The sequence below is a fragment of the Chlorocebus sabaeus genome, chromosome 8 (genome assembly GCF_047675955.1).
Source record: "Chlorocebus sabaeus isolate Y175 chromosome 8, mChlSab1.0.hap1, whole genome shotgun sequence".
In the NCBI taxonomy this organism is placed as follows: Eukaryota; Metazoa; Chordata; class Mammalia; order Primates; family Cercopithecidae; genus Chlorocebus; species Chlorocebus sabaeus.
In genome coordinates this window covers 18,060,749-18,085,503 of record NC_132911.1, presented here as the reverse complement: position 1 = coordinate 18,085,503, position 24,755 = coordinate 18,060,749, and the positions used below count along the sequence as shown (strand labels likewise).

The window sequence follows — 24,755 nt, the reverse complement described above, 5'->3', positions numbered from 1 at the left end:
TATTAGGTATCATGAGTAATCTAGAGATGATTTAAAGTGTACAGAAGGATATACATAGGATATATGCAAATACTATGTCATGTTATGTAAGCAACTTGAGCATCCATGGATTTTGGTATCTATCAGGGATCCTAGGACAAATCTCCCATGGATACCAAGTCCTGTCTCTGTTTACTTTTGCCATTGAGCTTTATACTTTCATGTTTCTGTTCAGCATTCTTTCATTTCAAGTTGAAGAACTTCCTTTAGACTTTTTTGTAAGGCAAGTCCAGCAGTAATGAACTCTCAACTTTTGTTTACCTGAGAAAATATTATCTTTCATTTTTAAAGGGTAGTTTTGCTGGATGTAATATGCTTGTGTGGCAAGTGTTTTTGTGTGTGTGTGTGTGTGTTGTTGTTGTTGTTGTTGTTGTTTTTATGAGCACCTTGAACATATCATCACAGTCACTTCTGGTCCTGGATCATTTATGCTGAGAAATTCACAGACAAATCACTTTTCTTTTGCTACTTTCAAAGTCTTTTCTTTTTCTTTGACTTTTTATAATTTTGTCCTTGGTCCCAGTTTAATTTATTTCCATTAATCCTGGTTGTCATTAGGCTTCTCGAATCTAGATGTCTGCTTCCTTCCTCAGATTTGAAAAGTGTTCTGTAAAGAAGGTTTGTGACCTCTTTGTTCTTTCTGCTGTTTCTTGGATTTCCATAATGTGTTGGTCTGCATAATGGTGTGTACCATTAATGCCTAAAGCTCTCTTAACTTTTTTTCATTCTTATTTATCTTTGTTCTCTGAGTGGATAATTTCAAATGGCCTGTCTTCAAGTTTGCTCATTCTTTCTTCTTTGTTTTCTGCTCTTGAGCCTCTCATCTGAATTTTTCAGTTGAGTTATTGTATTCTTCAGCTTGAAAATGTCTGTTTAGTTCTCTTAAATATTTTCTCTTTGTTGGTATTCTCATTTTGTTTATTCATCTTTTTTTTAGCTTGTTGAGCATCTTTACACTGATTATGCAGGTAATTCGTATACCTTTGTTTCTTTAGGGTCGATTTCTGGAAATTCATTTTGTTCCATTGAACCATGTTTTCCTGTTTCTTCCTGTCTCTTGTAGCTGTATTGGGATCTGCACATTTGAAGAATCAGCCACCTCTTCCAGTATAGAGACTGGCTTGCTAGAGCAGAAGCCCCTCACCAGTCATCTTTGCTAGATATTTTAGAGAACTCTGAATTTTTTTTCAGGAGCCCATAATCCTTGCACCCTCTGATGTCTGTCTTCAATACTGCAAGTTATCTGGTTTTAGAGCTGGAAGCTAGTCAGATGTCCCCTGTTCTAAGCAGCCACCAAGCCCTCAGTGTATGCCATCAGTGCCCTGAATGAGGAGAGTCAGATACCACTCCCTCAGACAGCCCTCCAAAAAGCCAGAATGCTGGATGCATACTCTGCTCCACTCTCTCTCTCCCAAGGGAGAAATCTCCAGTTGTGTGCACCTCCCAATTACGCTAAGCTGTGCCAGCCACAGCAAGCCACCTGTCTCTCTACTCTGTTCTAAGTGTCCTTCAGGCATCCAAACTATGCTAGTTCTGTTAGGGCTTTGAGTGAGGTGAGACAGAAATTATTCCCTTGGGACTAAGAAGAGCTGGAATGAGGGCCACACAGTCTACCTTTCTTCAGCCCTCCCAAAGTAGAAGCTTCAGGCTGATCACCTTTTCTCCCAATTGCATCAACCTGTGCTGACTACAGCGAGCCACCCACCACTTTCCTTTGTTCTTAGCAGTGTCCAGGTATCCACACTATTCCAATTCCATCAGTGTTCCAAGTGAACGAAGGTAAAGCCATTACCCAGGCAGCGCTCTGAAAAGCCAGAATATCAAAGACCTCTTTACTTTCCCCTGTGAGAGATGTCAGGGGCCAGGGCGTTCTCTTCTGGTGCTGAGGCATGCCAGCTTCAGGGAGGCACTGATGGTAACATGAAATCATTCTTGTTACCTGTTTCAATGTGGGTTTCTTGGCTTTATGCTCTCCTGGGGTACTACAACCTCTTAACTGGATTTTGGCATTCTCTTAGTAGGTATTTTGGTCCATAAATCATTGATTACTCAATATTTTTATGGGGGGATGAGAGCTGGGACTTCCTGTTCTGTTCTTGCTAACATCACCCCCAGGAAAAGACTGTTTAAATCTATTTGGAATCATAATATAGCACAGTTTTGGCATCTTATTCTTTTCACTCTCTATATTATCATAAACTGTTTCTTATTAAAAGGATTTTAGAAACATTTTTGTTTTTCATCAGTCTGGTATTTGGTGACTGTGAAATGATATATAATTATGGTTTTGTTTCTTCTGTCCCTAGATCATTTATAAACATACTCATTTTTAAATGCTTGTAGTATTTTTTGTTAAATAGATTTCTCATAATTTAGCCTTTTCCCCACTTTCAGACTTACTTTTTTTTAGTTTTACATTCATAAATAACACTACACACACACACACACACACACACACACACGTGCACATATCTCTTTATTTTCTTAAGATTCCTAGGGGTGTCATGGGGCACATGGTAGGAACTGTTTACAGTTCTGAAAACATTTTTCTAAATTACCTCTAGAAAGATTATACCTAATTTCATTCCTTACAGAAGTTTGTGACAACATGTCTGTTTTCAGTATATTATTGACATATGGATATTCAGAGGAAAGGATCTGAAAGGATTCATTTTGAACTTTTTGTTTTTGGTGTTTGTCCACAAACACGTCCTTCCATGCTTTACACACTGCTGTAGTTGCCTTTCCACACCTGTGTTTCTCTGGAAAAGAGGCCTCCCCTTTGATTTACCATCCACAGTACTGAATCAGATGGTGACCCCTCGTAGTATGCACACTTGTACCACTGAGATGATCAACTGCTTTGGAATGAAGATTGGGAAGGAATACATTTGATTTACTGTTATTTTAAATGTTTCAAAATATTATAATAATGCCATACATAAGATTGAAAGAATTACTCTTTTTTAAAACTAGCCTTCCTTAGTCTACCCATATCTTTATTTAAAGGACTTTAACTATACTTCAACTATACTATATCTTTTTTGCTTTTGTTTGTTGTTGCTGTTGTTGTTTTGTTTGCTTGTTTTTGTTCTTTACAAAAGTTTATTCTTAAATGTTCAACAGGTTCCAACACAGCGCTTCATTTTAGCTGTAGGTGGCAAAAGATATTATGGCAGGGAATACAGATGCTTAAGAATGGAAGGCAAGGGTCACCATCACCTCATACACAAAGAACAACTTTAGGCCAGATTTCTTAAATCAACGTTTTGAGCAGGGGACCCTTGCCCACAGCCTTTGCTTTCAGCTCCTCAAACGTCTTTGTCTTTTCTTTTTTTGTTTCTGCTTGAAAGCCTTTTCCTCCTCATTCATCTCCTTGGCTCATTTTAGGACTGCTTCTTGCCACTTTCATGACTGGATCTGGTGCCTCCCACCCCTTCTCCAGACCCTGCCACTGGAAACCCGTATCTTTCATTAACATTTTGCATATTACCAGAGCAACTTTGTAAACAATTTTATAATTATTTCTGGTTTTTTTTTTTTTGTTTTAATCTGAACTGTTTTCAAGTGTCCAGATTAGGAAGGACCATATCTAACACAAACCCTTTTGTCATCTTCCCTTTGGAATACATCAGGTAAGGAATATTGGAGCATGGAATGCTTTACCTTGGACCATGATCTCTTTGTGGGAAAATAGCCTTTGTAGAAAGAGGTATGGAGTTAGCTGAAACCTAAAGATCACAAAGTAAATGATTTGCCGCATCCTTCTAAAATTCTCACATTACTTTGAGGGTCATGACAAGGGAGAAATGGAGGCAATTGTTGATACTTGGAGATTATCCATGCTCTTAGTTGGCTGGATATCTTGTATTGTCTTTATTTTCCTATGGAGTTGGCACAGCTTCTAGTTTGTAAGTCAGCTACTCTTCCCTCTGCCAGATCAGCATGTGTGTGCATGCTGGGCCCACACTGGTCCTTTTAGCTGCCTTTGTCTCTGCAAGGAAGAACCCTTTGAAATTAAATTTCACATTTCACAGCTGTTTCCCCAGCACAAATTCCATTCTCTTGGCTCACTTCTTTATTTTGTCTAAAATCTCTGGAAGGGGCATAGCTGCCGTTGGCAAAACCATTTCTCTGAATACCTAGCCACCGGATTTCCACCCACTCCGTCTCAGGGTGGGCCTGGGAAGAGAAAACTATTCTCACATTCAACATTTGAGAGGAGTGACGCAAATGAAGATGCTGCTTCAAAGTTACCAGCTCTTTCTACATCACTGTCCTCTTCTTCAGATCAATGTATTGGGAGTTTGAGTCATCAAGATAGAGAATGGGTTAGTATTGACAAGGGAACAACTTTGTAAACTTTGAAGCTTCAGCATCAGCTTGGATTAGAGCTACAAGAAGGATGCTTCTCTAGATTTATGATAGCTCTGGAGTGTGGCAAATGTGCGTGTGGAGAAAGTTGGGTGAAATTGCTTTTCTAAAGAGAAAAGCCTGGCACTAAGGAAATTATACATTTATGAAGAGTGAAAAGTAGAATCATGGGCTATTGTTCAGGTTGCTATTTCAGTTAAATCATAAGAATGCTGGCATAGCTGTACTGTCTACTTATGATGAGAATAAGCCTGCAAAAGGGTGGCCATGTTTGATAACCAGTCTCCACTCTCTTCTTATTGTTGTTAATGCTCTTTTTTAAAAAATCAGAACTAATATCTGTTCCTAGAAACTTTGCACAGATCCTAGAGACTAATGCATCAATCAGTGGAAACTTGAACTTCACATTTCTGGGTCTTGTATAGCTATATCTACCTGATTGTGTAGTGTCTACCTGATTCTCTAGTTTCTTCCTAATTTGTGAAACTAAAAATTAAAAAGGTAGGTAGACTGTACAAGAAGGAAGACCTTATGGGCATCAACATCTGGAAATGCCACTCCCTGTTAGATTAATAGAGTACTGCCCACTGTTGAGGAGAACTTTGCATCAGAGCGTCCTTTGGAGTATTGAGCCATCCACCTACCTCAAGCAAGAGTTTGAGGTAGTTAAACTTCTTCCCCTTGCCCAGATTGTAGCATGTGTTAAGGGCTAATCCTGGTGATGTGTGCATCCTGCAGTGGGTTACTAATGTCGCATTGCTAATTCATCTTTCCCCCTAGTTGGAAGCCTAACCTACCAGCACGTGATAGCAGATGCTACACGAAAAGTAAATTGTATGATTGCAAGCTGGTTTGGGGCTTATACAGTTTGGGTTTTATATCCTGCCAAAGCTATATATCACATCAGGTACTGTGCAAAATTCTAGGCTTCCGAAGATGACTAAGATACAATCCCTGCCTACATAGAGCTCACAAAACAGGAGGAAAACAGATAAACTGAGCATTCAGTAAGCAATGAGATGAATTAATAGAGGTGTGGAAAAATCTTACTGAAGAAGGCCACCTAAGCATACTTACAAAGGTCAGAGGATGCATCCCTGAGGAATTAACATGATTTGAACTGACGCCTGAAGGATGAGCAGGAGTTTGCCAGGCACGCAGGCGAGAAAAAGCATTTTAGCCAGAGAAGGGTGAAAATAGCAGATTTGAGAGAATGTGGCGTATTCAAAGAATGGCAAACTACTTTTTACATTTGCATTATAGGCTGGAGGGGGAGTAGCAAGCAGTAGAAAGATGATGAAAAATTATGTTTCAAATGATGAAGATATCGTGAAAATTAAAGAGGTGGTATCACAATGTCTTAAACTTTCCCTTTTACAAAAGAAGCTGTTTTCTTCCCTCAAGGAATTTCCAGCTCTTTGAGTCAGAGGTCACTGCCGCTCCCACCTAAACTCAGGTACTCAAAGGACTTAGATGGCATAGTGTCCCCCATGCTAAGCAGCCCTCCTCACAGAACCTGTGTGGGGCATGTGCCCTACGAGTGCCATATTGTTCTCCCCTGTGTGCTCTTAGGATGCCAGTATTTACACTCCTAGGATTCTGGTATAGCAGAAATGTCTCTCCTCCTTCTTCTTCCCTTCTTCAGCCAGTCCCCCACTATTTGGGTGAGGAGAGAGGAGAAAAAGCCCTGGCCCAAAGTTCGTGTAATTCAGTTTGACAAAGGCTCATTCATTTAGCCTCTTACATAAAACAGGGGCTTTGCCAGAAATGAGGATGCACAGATCCCAGGATCCAGCCTCTGTCCTTAAGGGCCTCACTAGCACACTCAGGTTCTACATCCATTCTCTCTTTCTCCACACTTTTCTACTCCATATACATTTCTCAGCATCAAGGATTCCTGACGGAGGGCTTCCAGTTAACTTCCTTCCTGAGTGTCCTCCATTTTCCCTCTGCGGCTGCCAGTGTCTTGGCCTTCGGGATAAATGAGGGGGTAGCATTGCCTGAGACAGAAGGTAACAGGGCCTCTGCTTCCCTGTTTCAATGAATCAAATTGGTCTTTGAAAGAAATCATAATGGCTGGCAATTCCAACCATTCCATAAGTCCATAATGGCTGGCTTTAATGACCACTTTCCCTTGACTGTAAACACATGTATACCACGCACATACACAAACCACCGCTCACCCACTGTAAACACATGTATACCACATGCATACACAAACCACCCCTCACCCACTGTAAACACATGTATGCCACACACATACACAAACCACCCCTCACCCACTGTAAACACATGTATGCCACGCACATACACAAACCACCCCCACCCACTGTAAACACATGTATACCACACACATACACAAACCACCCCTCACCCACTGTAAACACATATATACCACACACATACACAAACCACCCCTCACCCACTGTAAACACATGTATACCACACATACACAAACCACCCCTCACCCACTGTAAACACATGTATACCACACACATTCACAAACCACCCCTCACCCACTGGAATAACATTCTCTTTAGGGCCTCATTTCATTATCAATTGCTCATCAGTTACTTTAAGGCTTTCACCCAAGACTTCTCAACTATATAATAGCGTATAATGATTTTTACCCGTGTAGAACAATTCAAGAATAATTCAATTCGCATTTCCTCGTTACAAGTAGAGAGTAATAGTAAAGGCTTTCCCCGTCCAAAACACAAATAAACAAAAAAAGTCACAATAGTCGTCAGAAGAAAAACTAGGCACAGCTGAAATTACACAGGAGAGAGTGCCAAGTCCTCATGGTCTCCATTCGCTCAACCTCTTTCCTCTTTCACTACTCCCATCCCATCCAAAGTGGCTCTTCAGTGCTCTTCCAAAAGAACAGTCACACGATGAAGACTATGAAGAGTCATACTCCAGGAAGTAGACATGCCTTGTCAAACTCCAAGTCTGTCACTTAACTAAATGCTGATTTGGAGCAGTTAATTATCCTCTCTAAGCCTCAACTCATTTATCTATAAAATGAGGGGAAATGATGTTGCATAGTTGATATAAAGAAATGATTAAATACGTGAAAACACCTGTTGCACAGTAGGTTAATAGTAAATATTGGTTCCCTTCCTGATGACTGTTACAAGAAATGACAGTATTTTTTCTTTTAGTCCTTTCCTGCTTCTTACTCATCTCATAAGGAATAAAGTGTCTGGTGTGACTGGGCACAGTGGCTCACACCTATCATCCCAACACTTTGGGAGGCTGAGGTGGGTAGATTGCTTGAGCCCAAGAGTTCAACAGCAGCCTGGGCAACACGGCAAAACCCCATCTCTACAAAAAATACAAATATTAGCCAGACATGGTGGTGCTTGCCTGTGGTCCCAGCTACTCAGGACGCTGAAGCAGGAGGATTGATTAAGCCCGGGAGGCAGAGGTTGCAGTAAGTCAAGACTGGCTCATTGCACTCCAGCCTGGGTGACAGAGTAAGACCTTGTCTCAAAAATAAAATAAAAATAAAGTGACTGGCTTTATTCCGACCTTATCTTCCTACCTTTTCACACTCTTCCTACAACAGTTTGTGTATGAAATGATTAAGAGTTAGGCCTTCTCAACCATCCAAAAAAGGGCCTGTAGTTTCCCTGATACCTTTAATGAAAAATAAGTAATTTCTTCTACCTTTGTTTCCACTTCAGATCGGAGACAAATGCCTCTATAAATCCTCCTAGCACTAGTGCTAGGCAAGGCAGAGGGCTTTGTGTTCTGGAGCTAGAGATGCGGCATAAACACTGGTCAAAAATACACCCCAAAAAATCACCCCTATTCCTCATTCCTTTATACATTAATTATATATATGACATGACTTCTGCATACTTGGCTTCTAGTTGGAGGAATTTTACCAAAGATCAGGCACATGCCTCCTCTCCCTCTCCCTCCCACCACCTTAACCCTGGAGATTTTGATACTCCCTTTATGAAAAAAATAAGCCATAGACTCTGTATACCCATTCCATATAGCAAAAATATGAAACAAATAAACACAAGGAGCCCCCCCACCTTGTTGAAGAGACATTTAAGAGCCGTATTCCTGTATTAAAGAAAGCCCACATAGCCCTGCAGATCATTTCTGTATATTTCATATCTAAAAGAATAACCACTGCAAGATCAGAGCATTATACATCACAAATGTAGGAAATGGCTTGGCAGATTGCCTGAGCCAGCTTGCTTCATTGGCCATTTAGCCAGAAATAAGACTGGTTTGTTAGTGTAATAGTTTGTAGGTTACTTCTTGCATCTGAGCTTCACAACCTTATTGGAGGATACTGTTCCCATTTTTTAAATTAAAAGCCTGGCGTTCTAAAGTTCATTAACCTACTTGGTATTATAAGGATGGTGCTAGCCAAGCTAGTATTTTTTCCATTAGTCTCTTCTTGAGTAAATATGAACGCTCTAGTGTGAGACCCTTGTAATTACTGGAAGTTTAAAATGCTGTTGTGGGGAGAGGTCTCTAACTGTTACGGCTTCGCCCAGATTCAACTAACTTGGCCACTGGACAGCAACTGTGCATTAACCTTCCCTTCAGCTTCTGACTTTAGTAAAGACTGATGGGTTTGCCCTTGCTCTGATTGCGCTTCCCTGACTCCAGCCACTCTTTCACTGGAATATGTCTTGTATCTTCTATTATTTGAGTAAGTAAACTTTGAGATTTTCTAACATAGACCTTTCTCAGGTCTGTTGTTCCCAGAAACCATGAAATATGTGGAAGTGTTGGCATCCTGTTTTATATTTCTCAGATTGACACTTAAAATGTGCCTTAAGTATCCAATATCGGCCGAACTTTGGCTAGTAAACTACCTTTCTGATACAGAAGGCCATAAATTTATGTAGGAAGCAAGTCAATCATGAGTGCATGTATAAGATCAGGACTTTACCTGCTTTTTAGAATGTTGTACACTAGAGATGTGATTGTGAGCAAGGTGCAGTGCCCACAGGAGCTCTCTTCTTTATTCTGAAGAAATTAACAAATAAAAGGCCAATTCAGTGCAGTTTGAGAAATGCTGCAAAGAGAGGAGGGTGCTATGAAAACACATCTGGAAGGGCACTTAACATGAGCAAGAGAGGGGAAGATCATGAAAGAGTTCATGAAGAAAGTACTGTTTAACCCCACACTTAAAAACACAAATAGATGTTAGTCATATAAGGGAACTCGGAGACAAACCTGTATAGATACTTAGATGTGATATAGCGTGTATGGGGAACTACAGGTTCAGTGGTGTTTGGGGTGGAAGAGCCTAGAAAACCATGTTAAAGAGTTGAGACTTTATCTTAGAGCAGTTGGAGCTATCACATGTTTTAAATGGGGAGTGACATGATTATTTTACTTATTTTTTTTGAAACTAGGTCTCTGTTACCCAAGCTGGAGTGCAATGGCAAGGTCTCTGCTCACTGCAGCCTTGACCCCACCCAGGATCAAGCAGTCCTCCAACTTCAGCCCCCTGAGTAGCTGGGACCACAGGTGTGCACCACCACACCTGGCTAATTTTTCTATTATTTATAGAGGTGGGGTCTCACTTTGTGACCCAGGCTGGTCTTGAATTCCTCAACTTAAGCGATCCTCCTGCCTTGGCCTCCCAAAGTGTAGGGATTATAGGCATGAGCCACCACACACAGCATCCATATTTATATTTTAAAAAGATCAGTCTGGGCCGGATGCAGTGGCTTATGCCTGTAATCCCAGCATTTTGGGAGGCTGAGACAGGTAGATCGTGAGGTCAGGAGTTCGAGACGCTTGACCAACATGGTGAAACTCCATCTCTACTAAAAATACAAAAATTAGTCAGGTGCGGTGACATGTGCCTGTAGTCCTAGCTACTCAGGAGGCTGAGGCAGGAGAATTGCTTGAACCTGGGAGGCGGAGGTTGCAGTGAACCGAGATCTCGCCACTGTCCAGCCTGGGTGACAAAGCGAAACTCTGTCTCAAAAAAAAAAAAAAAAAAGATCAGTCTGGCTGCAGGATGGAGAATGACTTAGAAACAGGTTCTATCAAAGATGTAGAGACCAGATTAACTTGAACGAGAGCAGGGGTGAGATGGAGGGAGAAACATAGTTCTACTTGGAGAGTTTAGTTTGAGGTGTTGAATTCAGGGTGTGTGAAATAATAAATGGATGTGTCCAGTAAGCAATTATGCATACTCTGATCTGGAGCCAATCAAGGGGCCAGAAATGCAGATCTTAACAATGAATTGAGAATTTAAGCCGTGCAAGTAGATGATGTCACTCCAAGAGTGAGGAGAAGATGGAGGACAGAGCCAATGGACGAGATGCTCATATGTGCCCTAGGAAGAAGAGACAGGGGAGGAGCCTGTGTGATGTGGCCAGACAGGAAGAAAACTAAGCCAGAGAGAAAACTGGTACCACAGACGTTAAGAAATGTTTGAAATGTGCCCTGTCATGAACAGGTAAGATAGGGAATTGGAGAGTGCCATGTGAATTCAGCAAGTAGGATGTTGTCGATAAAGCAGTTTCAGTGTGGTGGTGAGTGTGGAAGGCCAATTGGAGAGTTGAGGATGCAGAGGCAGAGAGGACGCAGACAACTAGTCTCGAGAAGCTCGCCCAGAAGTTTCCAGTTTGATCCACTCCACTCCTCTTTTTCTCATATTCCCCTTCCTGTGACTTTTGAAAGTAACAAGTTCCCAGCGTCTGTCTCATTTCCACTGAATCTCTTTTCTTTCCTGTTATTGATTTAACTCTAAAGTAAAATAAGTCCTTGTCTTTGTTCCTTTCCCCCAGACAGTTTCTTACATTATCCAGAACTCTTGTTTTGCTTCTCTGGGTTACACACAATCTGCCTCATCACCATTTGCCTCATTTTCTTTTCTGGCCCCTTCCTTAATGTTACTTAGTCACATTTGCCTTTCACTTTCAAGCAAAGAGTAAATCCACAGAGCATAATGATAGTAATGTCAGATCCCTTTACAAAATGTCATGTTGGGAGCTATGTGAGAAATAAACATAGCATCTAGTCCCTGAAAACACTTGTCCTGACAGTGTGGATGAGAAGACCAGTATTATGCAATGAATGGCTAGTGGACTCTTAAAATCATCTCGTGAAAAAGCACCAGTTAACATGATGCAAACCAAGTGTATAGGTGAGGGTTGGAGAAAACACTAGGTAAATGGAATAAACTTGGGTGAATAATTCTTTCTAGTTTCTGTAACTCTGAGATAGAGCTCGTGATATACAACACCAGTATAGGGGATGATTTAAATATTTGCACATTTCAAAACTGTTCCAGAGTCCAGGTATCAGTCATGATCTGGCATTATAGAACATTTATGGTACAGTGTTTTTGTCTGTTCTATAGCTAAGTAAGAACACACTCCTATCTGTGTTTTCTCTATTGCTTTCAGTGCCCCTGAGCCCAAGAGTACCTAAAAAATGTATGCCCTGTTGGTAGTTAATTATTACTATAGGAATGTAAAGTGTTCATGGAAGAAAAGACAAATATTATTTTAATGTAATACTCATAGTTCATATGTGCTTTGAAAATTAGAAATTGCTATGAATTGAGTGTGCGTTTTAATTGACATTAAAATGATGAAATTCCTGTTGGTTCTGATGATCCATCATTGTTGACATTTGGATAGTAACTTCATATCCACTTTGTTACAGAGTGAGTCATCTGCTAGCCAAGTGCTTTGACAAGCCTTTGCTTATGACACAGCTTCAGAAGTTCTCTCTCAGTTTCTGTCATGGGCTTTGTGTCTGTCCCTGCCGGTCTCTGCTTCTCTCTTGAAAGTATTTTTGCAAGGCTTGTGATGTTATTCTTGTTCCGGTTCTGGTTGTTACAAAACCGAACTGCCCTGGAGATGATTGATGGAATGGTTCAGAGCAGTGGGTGTAGGTGGCTGACAGCGAATTACTTAGAGTTCACCTCCTGATGATGGCAGTCTGCAGACCAGGCCCTCGAGAATCTCTCGTGTTTTTTATCTTTAGAGTCTAGGAAACAACTGTTCAAACCTGCATTTCTTTACCTTTACCATGTCCTTAGAAGTGAAAAATCAGTTCATTATCTAAAATGTACATTTGCTGTCACAGATTAGGAACTGTGTCCTTGGTGCAGAATCATCTTTGTTCTTTGGCTTACTCGGAAGAGAGATTTTGTTCCAGCTCCCTATATGTGGTTTTTGGTTTTTGTGTTTTGTTTTGGGGAGTTGTTTGTTTGTTTGTTTGTTTTGAGACAGAATCTCACTCTGTCACCCAGGCTGGAGTGCAGTGGTGCAATCTGGGCTCACTGCAAGCTCCGCCTCCCAGGTTCACACCATTCTCCTGCCTCAGCCTCCGGAGTAGCTGGGACTACAGGCGCCCGCCACCATGCCCGGGTAATTTTTTTGTATTTTTTAGTAGAGACACGGTTTCACCGTGTTAGCCAAGATGGTCTCGATCTCCTGACCTCGTGATCCTCCCTCCTTGGCTTCCCAAAGTGCTGGGATTACAGGCATGAGCCACTGTACCCGGCCTGTTTGTTTGTGTTTTGACACAGATTCGCACTCTTTTCACCCGGGCTGGAATGCAGTGGTGTGATCACAGTTCACTGCAGCTTTGACCTCCCAGGCTTAACCAATAGGTTTTTTAAACGTTTAATTGTAAAAGCAGTTTTTGCAGTGTTGGTCGCATCAGGGGAGGGCTTGGTTCAGGCACAGAAGGAAGCCACTGAAGAGTCAAGGCCTCCCAGACTGTGATGACAGCATCGAGCCCGGAGCTGATGTGCCCAAGACTGTGGCACTCAGAGCAGGCCCATCTCTGTCCTGGTCTCTGGTTGCCCCTTCTGCTTTCTTGTGAGCTCATGGCGTTTTTATTTCCTTTTGTGAAACTGCTGGTTCTGTGCTCTTTTACATGTTGAAATAGCTATTGGGATGAAGCTCAATGATTTGTAGAAAGAGACTTAATCAGACATACTTAGCATTTTTTAAAAAAGATAGTCATCAAATTATGAAAAACGTTTTTAATGCCATTTTCAAAACCATGAATTAATAGACAATTTAGGACCCAGCTTCCTTTAATTACTAACATTTTTATTTATTTCCACGTAGCTCCAAGTAACAATGTGGACTCCCTTCCCGTTTTTATGTTCTCTCAGTGGAAATCAAGACCATTTCAACTTTGTTGAAAATTGTTTTAATTATATGTAGCTATTTTGCCTATTTAATGAGGCATGAAGTAAATCATATATTGAAAACTGGAGACTTGAATATGCTTTTTAAATTGATAAGAATTTTAATTACAATTTGGTCATTTTCCAAATTGTAGTTTATATTACCTGAAAGTACAGTTTTTCAGATTTGATGCCAATTTTTTTGTACATATGTAGATGATTTTTATGTTAGTGTGTTAAGATTCAACTTCACAAGAGGTTTAATTAGCAAGCTTCTTAGGGAAAAAACACTTTTTATTTCATGCTTTAAATAAATTTTAAATAAATGGCATCGTGAAATCACATTCTTGGTGCTTATTGGGACGGTGGAGTGATCCAATGAATCCTATTACATAAAACGATGTAGATTGCAGGGAACACGAGAGAGTAACATGTTTTTAGTCATCGTTTTCACCCCTCATTTATTTTAGAAAATGGGTAGTAATTAGATGTCGTGGAGCATTTTCTTTTCTTACAGAAAATTTCTTGATTGGATTTATCTTGCTCACTCTTTCACATTTAGTTTGCACAGCAAATAGTCCTTGTTTTGAAATGGTTTGATTACAGTAATTTATCCCTTATTTCTTCCTTCCCAATTCTACCATTTAAACACTGTCTTCTCCTTCAGTGAAAAATAAAGATGTCAGAATGAACTTGGTAGGATAAAGTCATTTTTTTAATCCAACTGTCAACCCTAATGTTACCACTCTGCTCTTGGTTTTTGCCGTGTGTGTGTGTGTGTGTGTGTGTGTGTGTGTGTGTGTGTGTGAAGTTGGAGCTTTATTTTTCTAGTAGGAATTCAATATGCTGAAAATATTTTAAAGTTTGTATTTTGCCTTTTTAAGAAAAAAATGGTAAAATTGTATTATCAGCTAGAAAAGTGGAAGCTTCTTAGACTTAAAATTTTTCAACTTCACTTTAGCCCTAATTAAATAGATCCTGTCTTCCACTGATGCCCCATGTAGTGTTTTCCTTCCAGTGTAACGTAATCTGGCAGTGTATATTAGAGTTTTGGAAACTACCTTGGAATAGAGTCCTCTTTTAAAATAATTGTACAGTTCTTCCAAAGTGACAATTACTGTTAGCTTTTTCCTAGGTCTGTAATAAATGTTGCGTTAAAAATTTTTTTTGCATTTTTAAGAGCAGTCTAAGAATGTCATCCTTTGAGCTTGGTTTAAAATGAAGATATCAGCAGATAATATATTCGAAGAATACTTATAGTGGCTCCAAATGAGACAGTCTAAGTCATTCAATAGTAATAGCTACCAATTGATTTTTTGTTTCGTATTCACCTATAGCAGTTTGTTAGACGTTGTGATATAAATGTGGAGTTGAAACCATCCCAACGGTTACGTAGAAGGGCATGCAGAACAGGGGATAGCGAAGTAATGACCAGAGAGGTAGCAGAGAAACCAGGAGAATATTGTGACAAAAAGCCAAGGAAGAATTTCAAAAATCAGGGAGATGTAAAAGAATTGTAGGTTGGCACTGGATGCAAGCATAGCTGGAGACCTTAAATCTGTCTTAGCTACAGTCTGCGCAAGTATGTTTATTACTTTTGTCAGCAATTATCCACCCGAGTAATGATCACATAAGGGAGAATAAGGGTGGGACTTTTTAGTTTCAGACTGGATGGATAAGAAAAGTAAGGCATAGCCTAGCAAAAAATCCTGAATTCTAAGATTAAAGGAAAACCTGTATGTGATTCCTAAGAGAAAAAACAAGAAAAAGAGAAAATAATCAGATTGGCATTGGACTTGTACTAAACTGGAAGCTAGAAGGTGGTAGAATCTCCAGATGATAAGTAAAACAAGTGAAGAAGTCTGCAGCCTTATGTTCTATATCCAGTTCTATACCTATCAAAGAAATGAAAGATACTTGAGGATAAGAATAAAACAGTGTACCACCTACCTAAAGAAAATACTTGAGAGAAGAGAAAATAGCAAAGGTATGAGAGGAGAGAGGTCAAGATGGAAAAAAGAAAGAAGCAGGTGAGCAAGGAAACACAGATGCAGTTAAATATATGAGGGGAGACTCAGAATGTATAATCTAAATTCAAAATAAGGTTTCTTGAAACAGAAAATGCATAACACGATAATTTTAGTAAGATTGCAGAACAAAACATTTTTCAAAGTCTTGTTGATGTGGGTGAGGAATAGATAAATAGAGCATTTTCTTAAAAGAAAGACTCTTTTACATTTCCATCTTATATGACTAAGCGTTTAACAGGATAAAGAAGAACATTTTAAGTAATAAGTGGCACATAGTTATAAGGAAGGTGATAGTTATAAACCTAAATGCACCAGACAACATAGCAACGAAAATATATATAAAAAAGCTATCAGAAATGCAACAAGAACTTGAAGTGGAAACAGTTAATATACTTGTCTGAAGGGGATAAACTAGTAGAAAAAATGCTGTAAGGGCAGAGGAACTGAGTCAGTAAACTTGAATATAAATACACATTCATCCCTCAAAGAATAAATTTTTTATATGCTTATGCAACATTAACAAAAATCAAACATGTGATTGGCCACAAGAAAAACCTTACCAAATTTGGGAAAAATAGATTTTCTAGACCATATTCTCTGGTCATAAACCAATAAAATTATGAATATATAATAATATATAACTAAAACTTTGCCTTAAATTTGAGAAACACATTCTTTGAGGTTGCTAAGATTAAAGAAGGGATAAAAATTAAAACCACAAACTATCTAGAAAGCATTGAAAAAATACTCTTCATTCCCAAACTCTGCTACGCAGTGTAACCCATACTCAGAGGAAAAATTGTAACCTTAAATTCTTTCTTAACCAAAGGAGAAATACAGAAAATAAAAGAACTAGGTAATCATCTTAAGAAATTCAAACAACAATAAAATATTAATTCAAAGAAAATAGGGAAGAGGAATTAAGATAAAAGCTTAAATCATGGACCTAGAATATAAGAAAAAAGGTACACACAAATTTCTGGGCTAACCTTTGTGCAAACTCAATCATTTGTGTGTTAGGGGATCAGTATGCATGGAAATGGAGGTGGCATATAAATTCCCTAAAGTGATTTTGGCCCTCATCATTTCTCCTTATTCCAGTTATTTACCTACCTCATGTTTTTGTCTGGAATCTAAGTTACACCACATGGAGAGCCAGATATGCAGGGTTCTGTTATAGCGTAATTATAAGGCTGGAGGGGTTTTGTAGTCATGCTACCTCTAGTTGAAATTCCTACTCTAATGAAAATTTCCCTGGAAGGAGATTTGTGAATATTTGGAATGCTAAATTACTGAGAAAAATCTCATTTAAAAAACGACAAGACAGATCTTAAAACGTAACTAGATTATAGTTTTATGAATTACTGGGAATTATGTAACAGGTACATATAAATATCTTGTGTTTAATTTTTTAAATTCTCCTTTATTCATCATACCACTCTAGAAGACTGTCATTGTCAATAGCAGTTCTGAACCTCGGAGGCTTAATAAAGTAAGTAAGACTTGTTGCAATCCCAAAGTAACAGTTTTGTCATTTAATATTATAAATGTGGATAATCTTTATATTACAGCTGGTATTTACATCTTATTGTAGAGGGAAAACCTTTGCCTCACAGCATTGTCACATTAAAGATTATTTTTGACTCAGTTTGAATTGATGGCAGTAGTACATTTGAACTATTTGTTTTGTGGAGGGGATAAATGAAAGGGAGGAGAATTATGGAGGACTATCATTGTTTTTCTAAAAATTGGTAAAAGCAGACTGATAAGAAATCAGACGATATCTTTCTTTAGGCTTTTACTGCTAATTAGAAGGTGATGTGTTGTGTGTGTTCGGGGGTACATGTGTGTGTTTTACAGAAGAAATGCAAGTTTAGCGTCATATCTTGTTTTTGATAAAATATGGGAAGGAGGAAGGGGGGCCTTAAACTCTAGAAAATATCTAACAGTTTGTAGCATATGTGTTTACCTATTTTTCAATTTTATGATAACAAGCTAAGCTTTCACCTGATTATTACATTGATTTTCCTCTTTTCTTTCAGCCGAAGAGCTGGAGTAATCATTTTACTTTACTATTCATTTTTCTTTTGGTAGTATAAGTCTAAACAGGCCAATCACAGTGGCTCACGTCTGTTATCCCAGCACTTTGGGAGGCCGAGGCAGGTGGATCTCTTAGGTCAGGAGTTTGAGACCTGCCTGGCCAACATGGTGAAACCCTGTCTCTACTAAAAGTACAAAATTAGCTGGGCGTGGTGACTTATGCCTGTAATTCCAGCTACTTGGGAGGCTGAGGCAAGAGAATCACTTAAACCTGGGAGGGGGAGGATGTAGTGAGCCGAGATCGTGCCATTGCACTCCAGCCTGGGCAACGAGAGTAAATCTCCATCTCACAAAAAAAAAAAATTAGTCTAAACAGAAAGTAACAGGTAGTATCTTTAGAGCAAAGAACACAATGGCATTGTTTTTACCTTCTGTATAATTCTGTTGACAGTTATCTGTAAGGTGTTGCTTTTATCCATTTAATCCTGAAACCAAATCACACTGTTGGTCCAAGTCTCATTTCTGTTCACTATAAAATGCGTACGATAGATATTTCTGCCTTTGGCCTTACTTAGCTATTTACCTCAATTATTATATATCAGTTTTTTAAAAATGCCTCTTGGGTAGATGTATTTTCTCATTCTCAGCAAATTTTTCAAACAATATGATGTTCTATAGCATTTATAAGGTTGTTTTTCATCACCATTCATTTCATTTTTTTCATTCACTTGAATTTTCTAAAAACTTTTTTTTTAGTTTTTGCTTTTAAAAATTTAAGTTGAAATCTGATCGTGATTTTTGCCTTTATTTTCTTTGTATCCATCTATAGGATGAATATAAGCCAGAAAAGGCCTTGTCTGAAGAGGACTTGAAAAACGCTGTGAGTGTGCACCACGCATTGGCATCCAAGGCCACGGACTATGAGAAGAAACCAAACGTGTTTAAACTTAAAACTGCCGACTGGAGGGTCTTGCTTTTTCAAACTCAGTATGTTTTGTTGGTTTTTATTTGATTTTGTGTTTTAGTTCACTTAGCACTACTTTATACCAAGGAATAAAATCAAGCTCTGCATGGGAAATTATTTGAGTTGGAATCAAAGTCATGAACTGCTTTCATTAGCGAAGTAACTACCCAAGCTTATTAGAATTAAAAAAAAAAAAAAAATAGAAACCCAGGATTTACATTTTTGTCTGTTACAAAGTAGCCCTTTGACTTTTAGTCAGCCACTTACCATCTCTAGAATTCAGTGTCCTCATCAATAAAATATGAGGGTTTTAGTAGACAAGTTCTGTCGCAAAATGAGTAAAATAGACCCGGATAACACCATTTCTCTAGCTCTTTCTCCTACCACATAGTTTAACCTCTGAACCTCAGCTCGTCACTAGTGTAGGGGATAATGTTTATCTTACAGAGTTCTAGTGAGGAGTCCGTGAGATATGTGTGTATAATACCTCACACAGTGCTTGGCACATAGGAACTGTTCAATAAATGTAAATGTTTAATTTATTTTTTTGTTTCCCTTCTGAGCTCTAATAGTCCATGATTATACTAGAAGGAAAAGATGTCATTCTACTGTGAGCAAGGAAATGGGATGAATTGCCAGTTGTAGGAGGAAGTTGTAAGGAAACAAGTTGCCCCGGGTTTTTTAGTGTGGGAATGGGACGGTTAACATCACGCAGGGACCCATAGCTGGATGTATAATTGCAGCTATTAGGCATGAAGAAACTTTCAAATTATTCTATTCCCTGATTTCTTAAATCAAAAATACCAGATGTAATAACTAAGGAGATCTAATTACTTTGGACAGAATTGATGCAAAAAACAGTCCATTGAAATAATTGGAGCCAGAGAGATCAGCCTAGAGAGGGTGCCGTGAGGAGCTGACATTTAGCGTGGTCACAGGTTAGTTAGTGTGGTTTCTCTCAGAGTAACTGATGAAGGAAATGACTTTGGCTTTTTTTTTTTTTTTTTGAGTTTTTATTTATTGATTATGTGTATGGTAGATAATCTGTCCTGATTCATGATCATTTCTACCATTCATTTATGAGTTTACAAATATTTATTAACTGCTGTGAATCTGGGCTTTCTGGATATAATGACACATAAATTAAAAATATCACATCAGATGATTTTCACCTCCTCTCAGGTGGGTTTTTTAAACAGTCTTATTGAGGTATGCTTTACATACCATAAAATATCACCAGTTTGAAACGTGCATTTCAATGATTTTTTGGCATATTTACAGAATGGCTCAGCCATCACCACAATCCAGTTTTGAAACATTTCCATCACTCCAAAGAGATCCCCATGTACATTTTGTAGTCACTTCCATTCTCACCTCCAGCCCCAGGTACCCACTAATCTACTTTCGGCCTCTATACTATTGCCTTTACTGGACAATTCATATAAACAGACTAATATGTGGTCTTTTGTGTCTGGCTTCTTTTATGTAACATAAAGCTTTGAAAATTTATCCATATTGTAGTGTGTGTCAGTTCTTTATTGCTAAATACTATTCGGTTGTTTGCATTTACCACATTTTGCTTATGCATTTACTGGACAGTTTGGATTGTTTCCCTTTTCTGACTCTTAGGAATGATGATGCTATAAACACTAACATACAAATCTTTGCGTATCTGTATGTTTTCTTTTGAGTTGGAGTCTCATTTTGCCACCCTAGCCTGGAGTGTAGTGGTGTGATCTCTGTTCACTGTAACCTCCACCTCCCAGGTACAAACGATTCTCCTGCCTCAGCCTCCCAGGTAGCTGGGACTTAAAGTGCCCACCACCATGCCCGGCTAATTTTTGTATTTTTAGTAGAGATGAACTTTCACTATGTTGGCCAGGCTGGTCTTGAACTCCTGACCTCAGGTTATCTGCCCACCTCGGCTTCGCAAAGTGCTGGGATTACAGGCATGAGGCACCACGTCCGACGTTTCTATATGTTTTTATTTCTCTTGGATAGCTACTTAGTAGTAGAATTGCTGGGTCATATGATAAATGCATAGTTAACTTTCGAAGAACCTGTCAAACTGTTTTCCAAAGTAGATAAATCCTTTTACCTTACGTCTACCAATACATTCCTCAGTTAGATTTTAAAATTAAACAGTACAATTAAAAGAGAGGAGTAAATTTTATAATTAATTTTTGGCCTAGCCTCATATCAAACAGAAAGTAAAAGTTTAATAAATATTTATTGTCAAGTGTTACTCGTTTTTCCCTTCTATTTCCTAGGGAGAGAATCACAGTCTTGCATTGTGATGATCATAGCTTCCACACCTCTATGGTGATCGCCTAATGACAATGTTCATCTCTAATGAAGTTTTGTCAGGGATTAGTTGTACCAGAAGGAGTAAATGATTTTCACATGCCATTGCAAATCAGTAACGTGAAATAGGCAAAGTGTGATGCACTTAGACATCGCAATATCCTAATATAAACGTATCTGTTTCTCATAGGAGCCAAGAAGAAATGCAAGGGTGGATAAACAAAATTAATTGTGTGGCAGCTGTATTTTCTGCACCACCATTTCCAGCAGCAATCGGCTCTCAGAAGAAGTTTAGCCGCCCGCTTTTGCCTGCCACTACAACAAAACTGTCTCAGGTAATCATCTTGATAGTGCTTTGACCTTGGGAAAAAGTACTTTGTAAAGTAATGTGATAAATATTTGTCTTTGGATAGTACTCCTTGTTTTGGGGGCAGGTGAGAGACCTTGCCCTGTGATAGCATATTGTATAAATGGGGCAGAAATGCAGTACGCTGGGTTTTACACTTCGTGTGAGAAGCTGATGTAATTGAGTCTCAGTTAGTAGGACATATACTTTGATTTCGTTTCTAAAGTTTGTATTGGTTCATTATTAGCCATGCTTGATGTTTTGTTTGTTTTAACTACCAGCTCATAATCTGGCTTGGTAACACGCTTTTCTTTCATTTATTAGCTCATTTTTATTGAGCATTTACCATATTCCAGGATGTGTTTAGTGCTGGGAATACAAAAATATTTTCAGGAATCCACAGTTCATAGTACAATGGGAAAGGGCCTGCCCTACCCCTCAGAGCGCAGCTGAATGGATCATTTGGATTTTCCAAGCTAATAAAGATAAAGTGTACCAGAACCCTGCTCCAAGTGTGTTTAGATAAGCCTCCTTCTGTTGTCAGATTAATCTTACTAAAAGCCATATTTTATCAAGTCCTTTTTCACTTAAAATTCTTCTAAGGATATTGCCTACAAGCCAGGTTTGCTGATTTTAAATCTGTCTGCACTACCCCCTTGCCATTGACTAATTAAAGATTTTGGAAGCCACTTTTGATGCCTTTGTGAATTTCTCATTACATAGAGATGGTTTTATCTGACTATGATCGACCAAGTCTTGGTATTAACTAGCTCCCTACACATCTTTGATGTCATAAGATGTGTCCTATGGCAAGAGAGGGAGCGATTATCAGTGATAATCCAGCGTGCTCTGGAGGTTCAAGGAAGGGACATTATCTAGCCTGGCCTTGAAGGTGAAGGAGGAAATGTGGTACCTCATGGGAAGCTTAAAGGATGAGAGGCAGTTAGGTGAGGTGTGGGATGAGATAGGAGAATGAGCCAGCAGAGGAACGAAGGCCTAGAGAAGAGAGCACTGGATGCAGGAACCACACACAAGTTTTTAACTGTGACATGAGCACAGTGTTGAGAATCAGCAAGAAATGTACCTCTGCAGAGGTCAGCAAAGGCCAAATCATGAAAGGCCTTGTTTGTCGTGTGTAGGATTTAGGATGCTTCAGTGGTTCCCAGCATCCTCAAAATAATAGCTTTAAGGCCGGGCACAGTGGCTCACGCCTGTAATCCCAGCACTTTGGGAGGCCGAGGTGGGCAGATCACCTGAGGTCAGGAGTTCGAGACCAGCTGGCCAGCATGGTGAAACCCTGTCTCTAGTAAAAATGCAAAAATTAGCCAGGCGTGGTGGTGGATGCCTGTAATCCCAGCTACTCAGGAGGCTGAGACAGGAGAACTGCTTGAACCCAGGAGGCGGAGGTTGTAGTGAGCCGAGATCACGCCACTGTACTCCAGCCTGGGCAACAGAGCAAGACTCCGTCTCAAAATAATAATAATAACTTTAAGCAGGAGAGTAATTTGATCACATTTTTGCTTTAAAAATTATTCTCATTACAACATGAGGAACTGTTAGAAGAAGACACTGGTATAAACAGAAAGGCCCTTTTTAAAGGAATTTTCAGTAATCCAGAGGAGATATAGCTAAGGTAGCTGTAGAAGAAATGGATAGTAGTGGAAATGCTTGAGAGACCTTGAAAGTATGGAATGGACGGTTCTGGTGGCTCATGGAAGTAGAGGAAACAGGCTGTCATTGTGGCTTGGACAGCTGGGGACTGTGGTGTCTGACTTCTGGAGCCTCACCTCGCTGTCTCTTGATTTCCCCTCTTGCTTCTTAGACTCCTTTCTTGGATCATTTTCTTCTTTCTCTTTCCAAATGCTGCAGTGACCAGAGCTCAGAAGCAGACTAAGGCCCTTGATAAGCAATTTTCCAAAAAGTTACTTAGATTTAATACAAACGGGGAGAATGTTGTGCCAAGAAAAGGGGGAAAAGGTCCAGTAAATTTTAGATTAAAAATATGTCATATTTAGTGGCTGGGAGGTCGTTGGGTGTCTTAGTCCATTTTGTGTTTCTATAAAGGAATACTAGAGCCTGGGTCATTTATAAAGAAGAGAAGTTTATTTGGCTTATGGTTCTGCAGGCTGTGCAAGAAACATAGCATCAGCATCTGCTTCTGGTAAGACTCTCAGGAAGCATCGAAAGGTGGTAGAAGGGGAAAGAGAAACAGATGTGTCACATGGCAAGAGAGAGAGGAAGGGAAAGTGCCAGGCTCTTTTTAACAACCCACTTTCACTTGAGCTGATAGAGCAAGAACTACCTTATTATCCTAAGGGTGGCATCAAGCCATTCATGAGGGAACTACCCCCATAACCCAAACACCTCTTACCAGGTCCCACCTCCAACACTGCGGATCAGATTTCAACATGAGATTCGGAGGGGACAAGCATCCATACTATATCATTGGATAACCTTAGCAAGACCAGTTTTGGTGGAGTCATGCGAACAGAAACCACATTGGCCTTCTTTGATGGGGGAATGAATGGAAGGTTAAAAGGAAGTGGAGGAGGGGAATGTGCTCAAGTCTTGCCATAAGTATAAAAAACAGAAATCTAGTGGTAAGAAGGAGGAATCTGTGGTTTCAGGAAAGATTCTATTGGTTTTTAATTCATAATTATCATTAAGATATATTGAATGCTTACATGTAAGCATTACTTTTACTGTACAGTTCATACAGGACACACTGGCGTTTAATTTTTAAGGATAATAAGTACACTACGACTTTAAGAGAAAGGGAATACTCTTATTGATGACCAGAAGATATGTCGGTGGACGTCTCCATCTATCCAACTAAAATATGAACTCTTAAAGCAAATGCATTTCTCTGCTTTAAATGTGGGTACTTAACATAAACAGCATACCACATAAAGCATATATCCTATAAAAGGTAAACCACATTACAGGACGTAAGGGGAGGGAAAAAATTGAGTAACTAGATGCAAAAGAATACCTTCCAAAATTGAGTTTTGCTCTATTAATTTTACAGTGGTTCTTTCGTAAAATCCCATTGTTCTTTTTCAGTAGATTGAGTCTTTCTCACATTCAGTTCTATAAAAGATCCAGGGGAGAAGGTGAGTTAAGGGCCGTTAATAAGCATGTCATTCGTGGAAGATGTATGTAGCTTAGAGCAATATATGAGTGTTTCCTTGATTTTCGCTCACTGTAAAATCTACAGTTCTGTTTACTTTATACTTTAAAAAATGTACTGCTTTCCTATTTATCTAGGGACTGTATACTAGTAAGTGATATGCACATGAAAATGAATGTGTTCATCTGTTGGCGTGTTTTTACCAGAACAGGCAAGCAAACACATTTATCAGGGTAAGCACTCTCATTTCAAACAGATGACTTACCCTGGAACCAAAAATAGAATGCATAATTTTTTAAAATGTCTTCCTTCATTTTGGACATAAATCCACAGAGATACCAAAAAATGCATATGTAGTATCATCAGAGTTATGGATTGAA

At 39.2% G+C, this 24,755-nt stretch overlaps 1 protein-coding gene across 7 annotated transcripts in view; it reads left to right on the top strand.

The window, feature by feature from the left end:
• The window catches only part of PSD3 (pleckstrin and Sec7 domain containing 3), a 555,746-nt gene that overhangs the window by 491,424 nt on the left and 39,567 nt on the right, over nucleotides 1–24,755 (top strand). For all 7 annotated transcript variants that reach the window (XM_007961788.3, XM_007961789.3, XM_007961791.3 and 4 more), the window contains 2 exons: nucleotides 18,461–18,618; nucleotides 21,090–21,234. In XM_007961788.3, coding sequence (XP_007959979.2) covers nucleotides 18,461–18,618; nucleotides 21,090–21,234 — 303 coding nt within the window. The remainder of the gene's footprint in view (nucleotides 1–18,460; nucleotides 18,619–21,089; nucleotides 21,235–24,755) is intronic.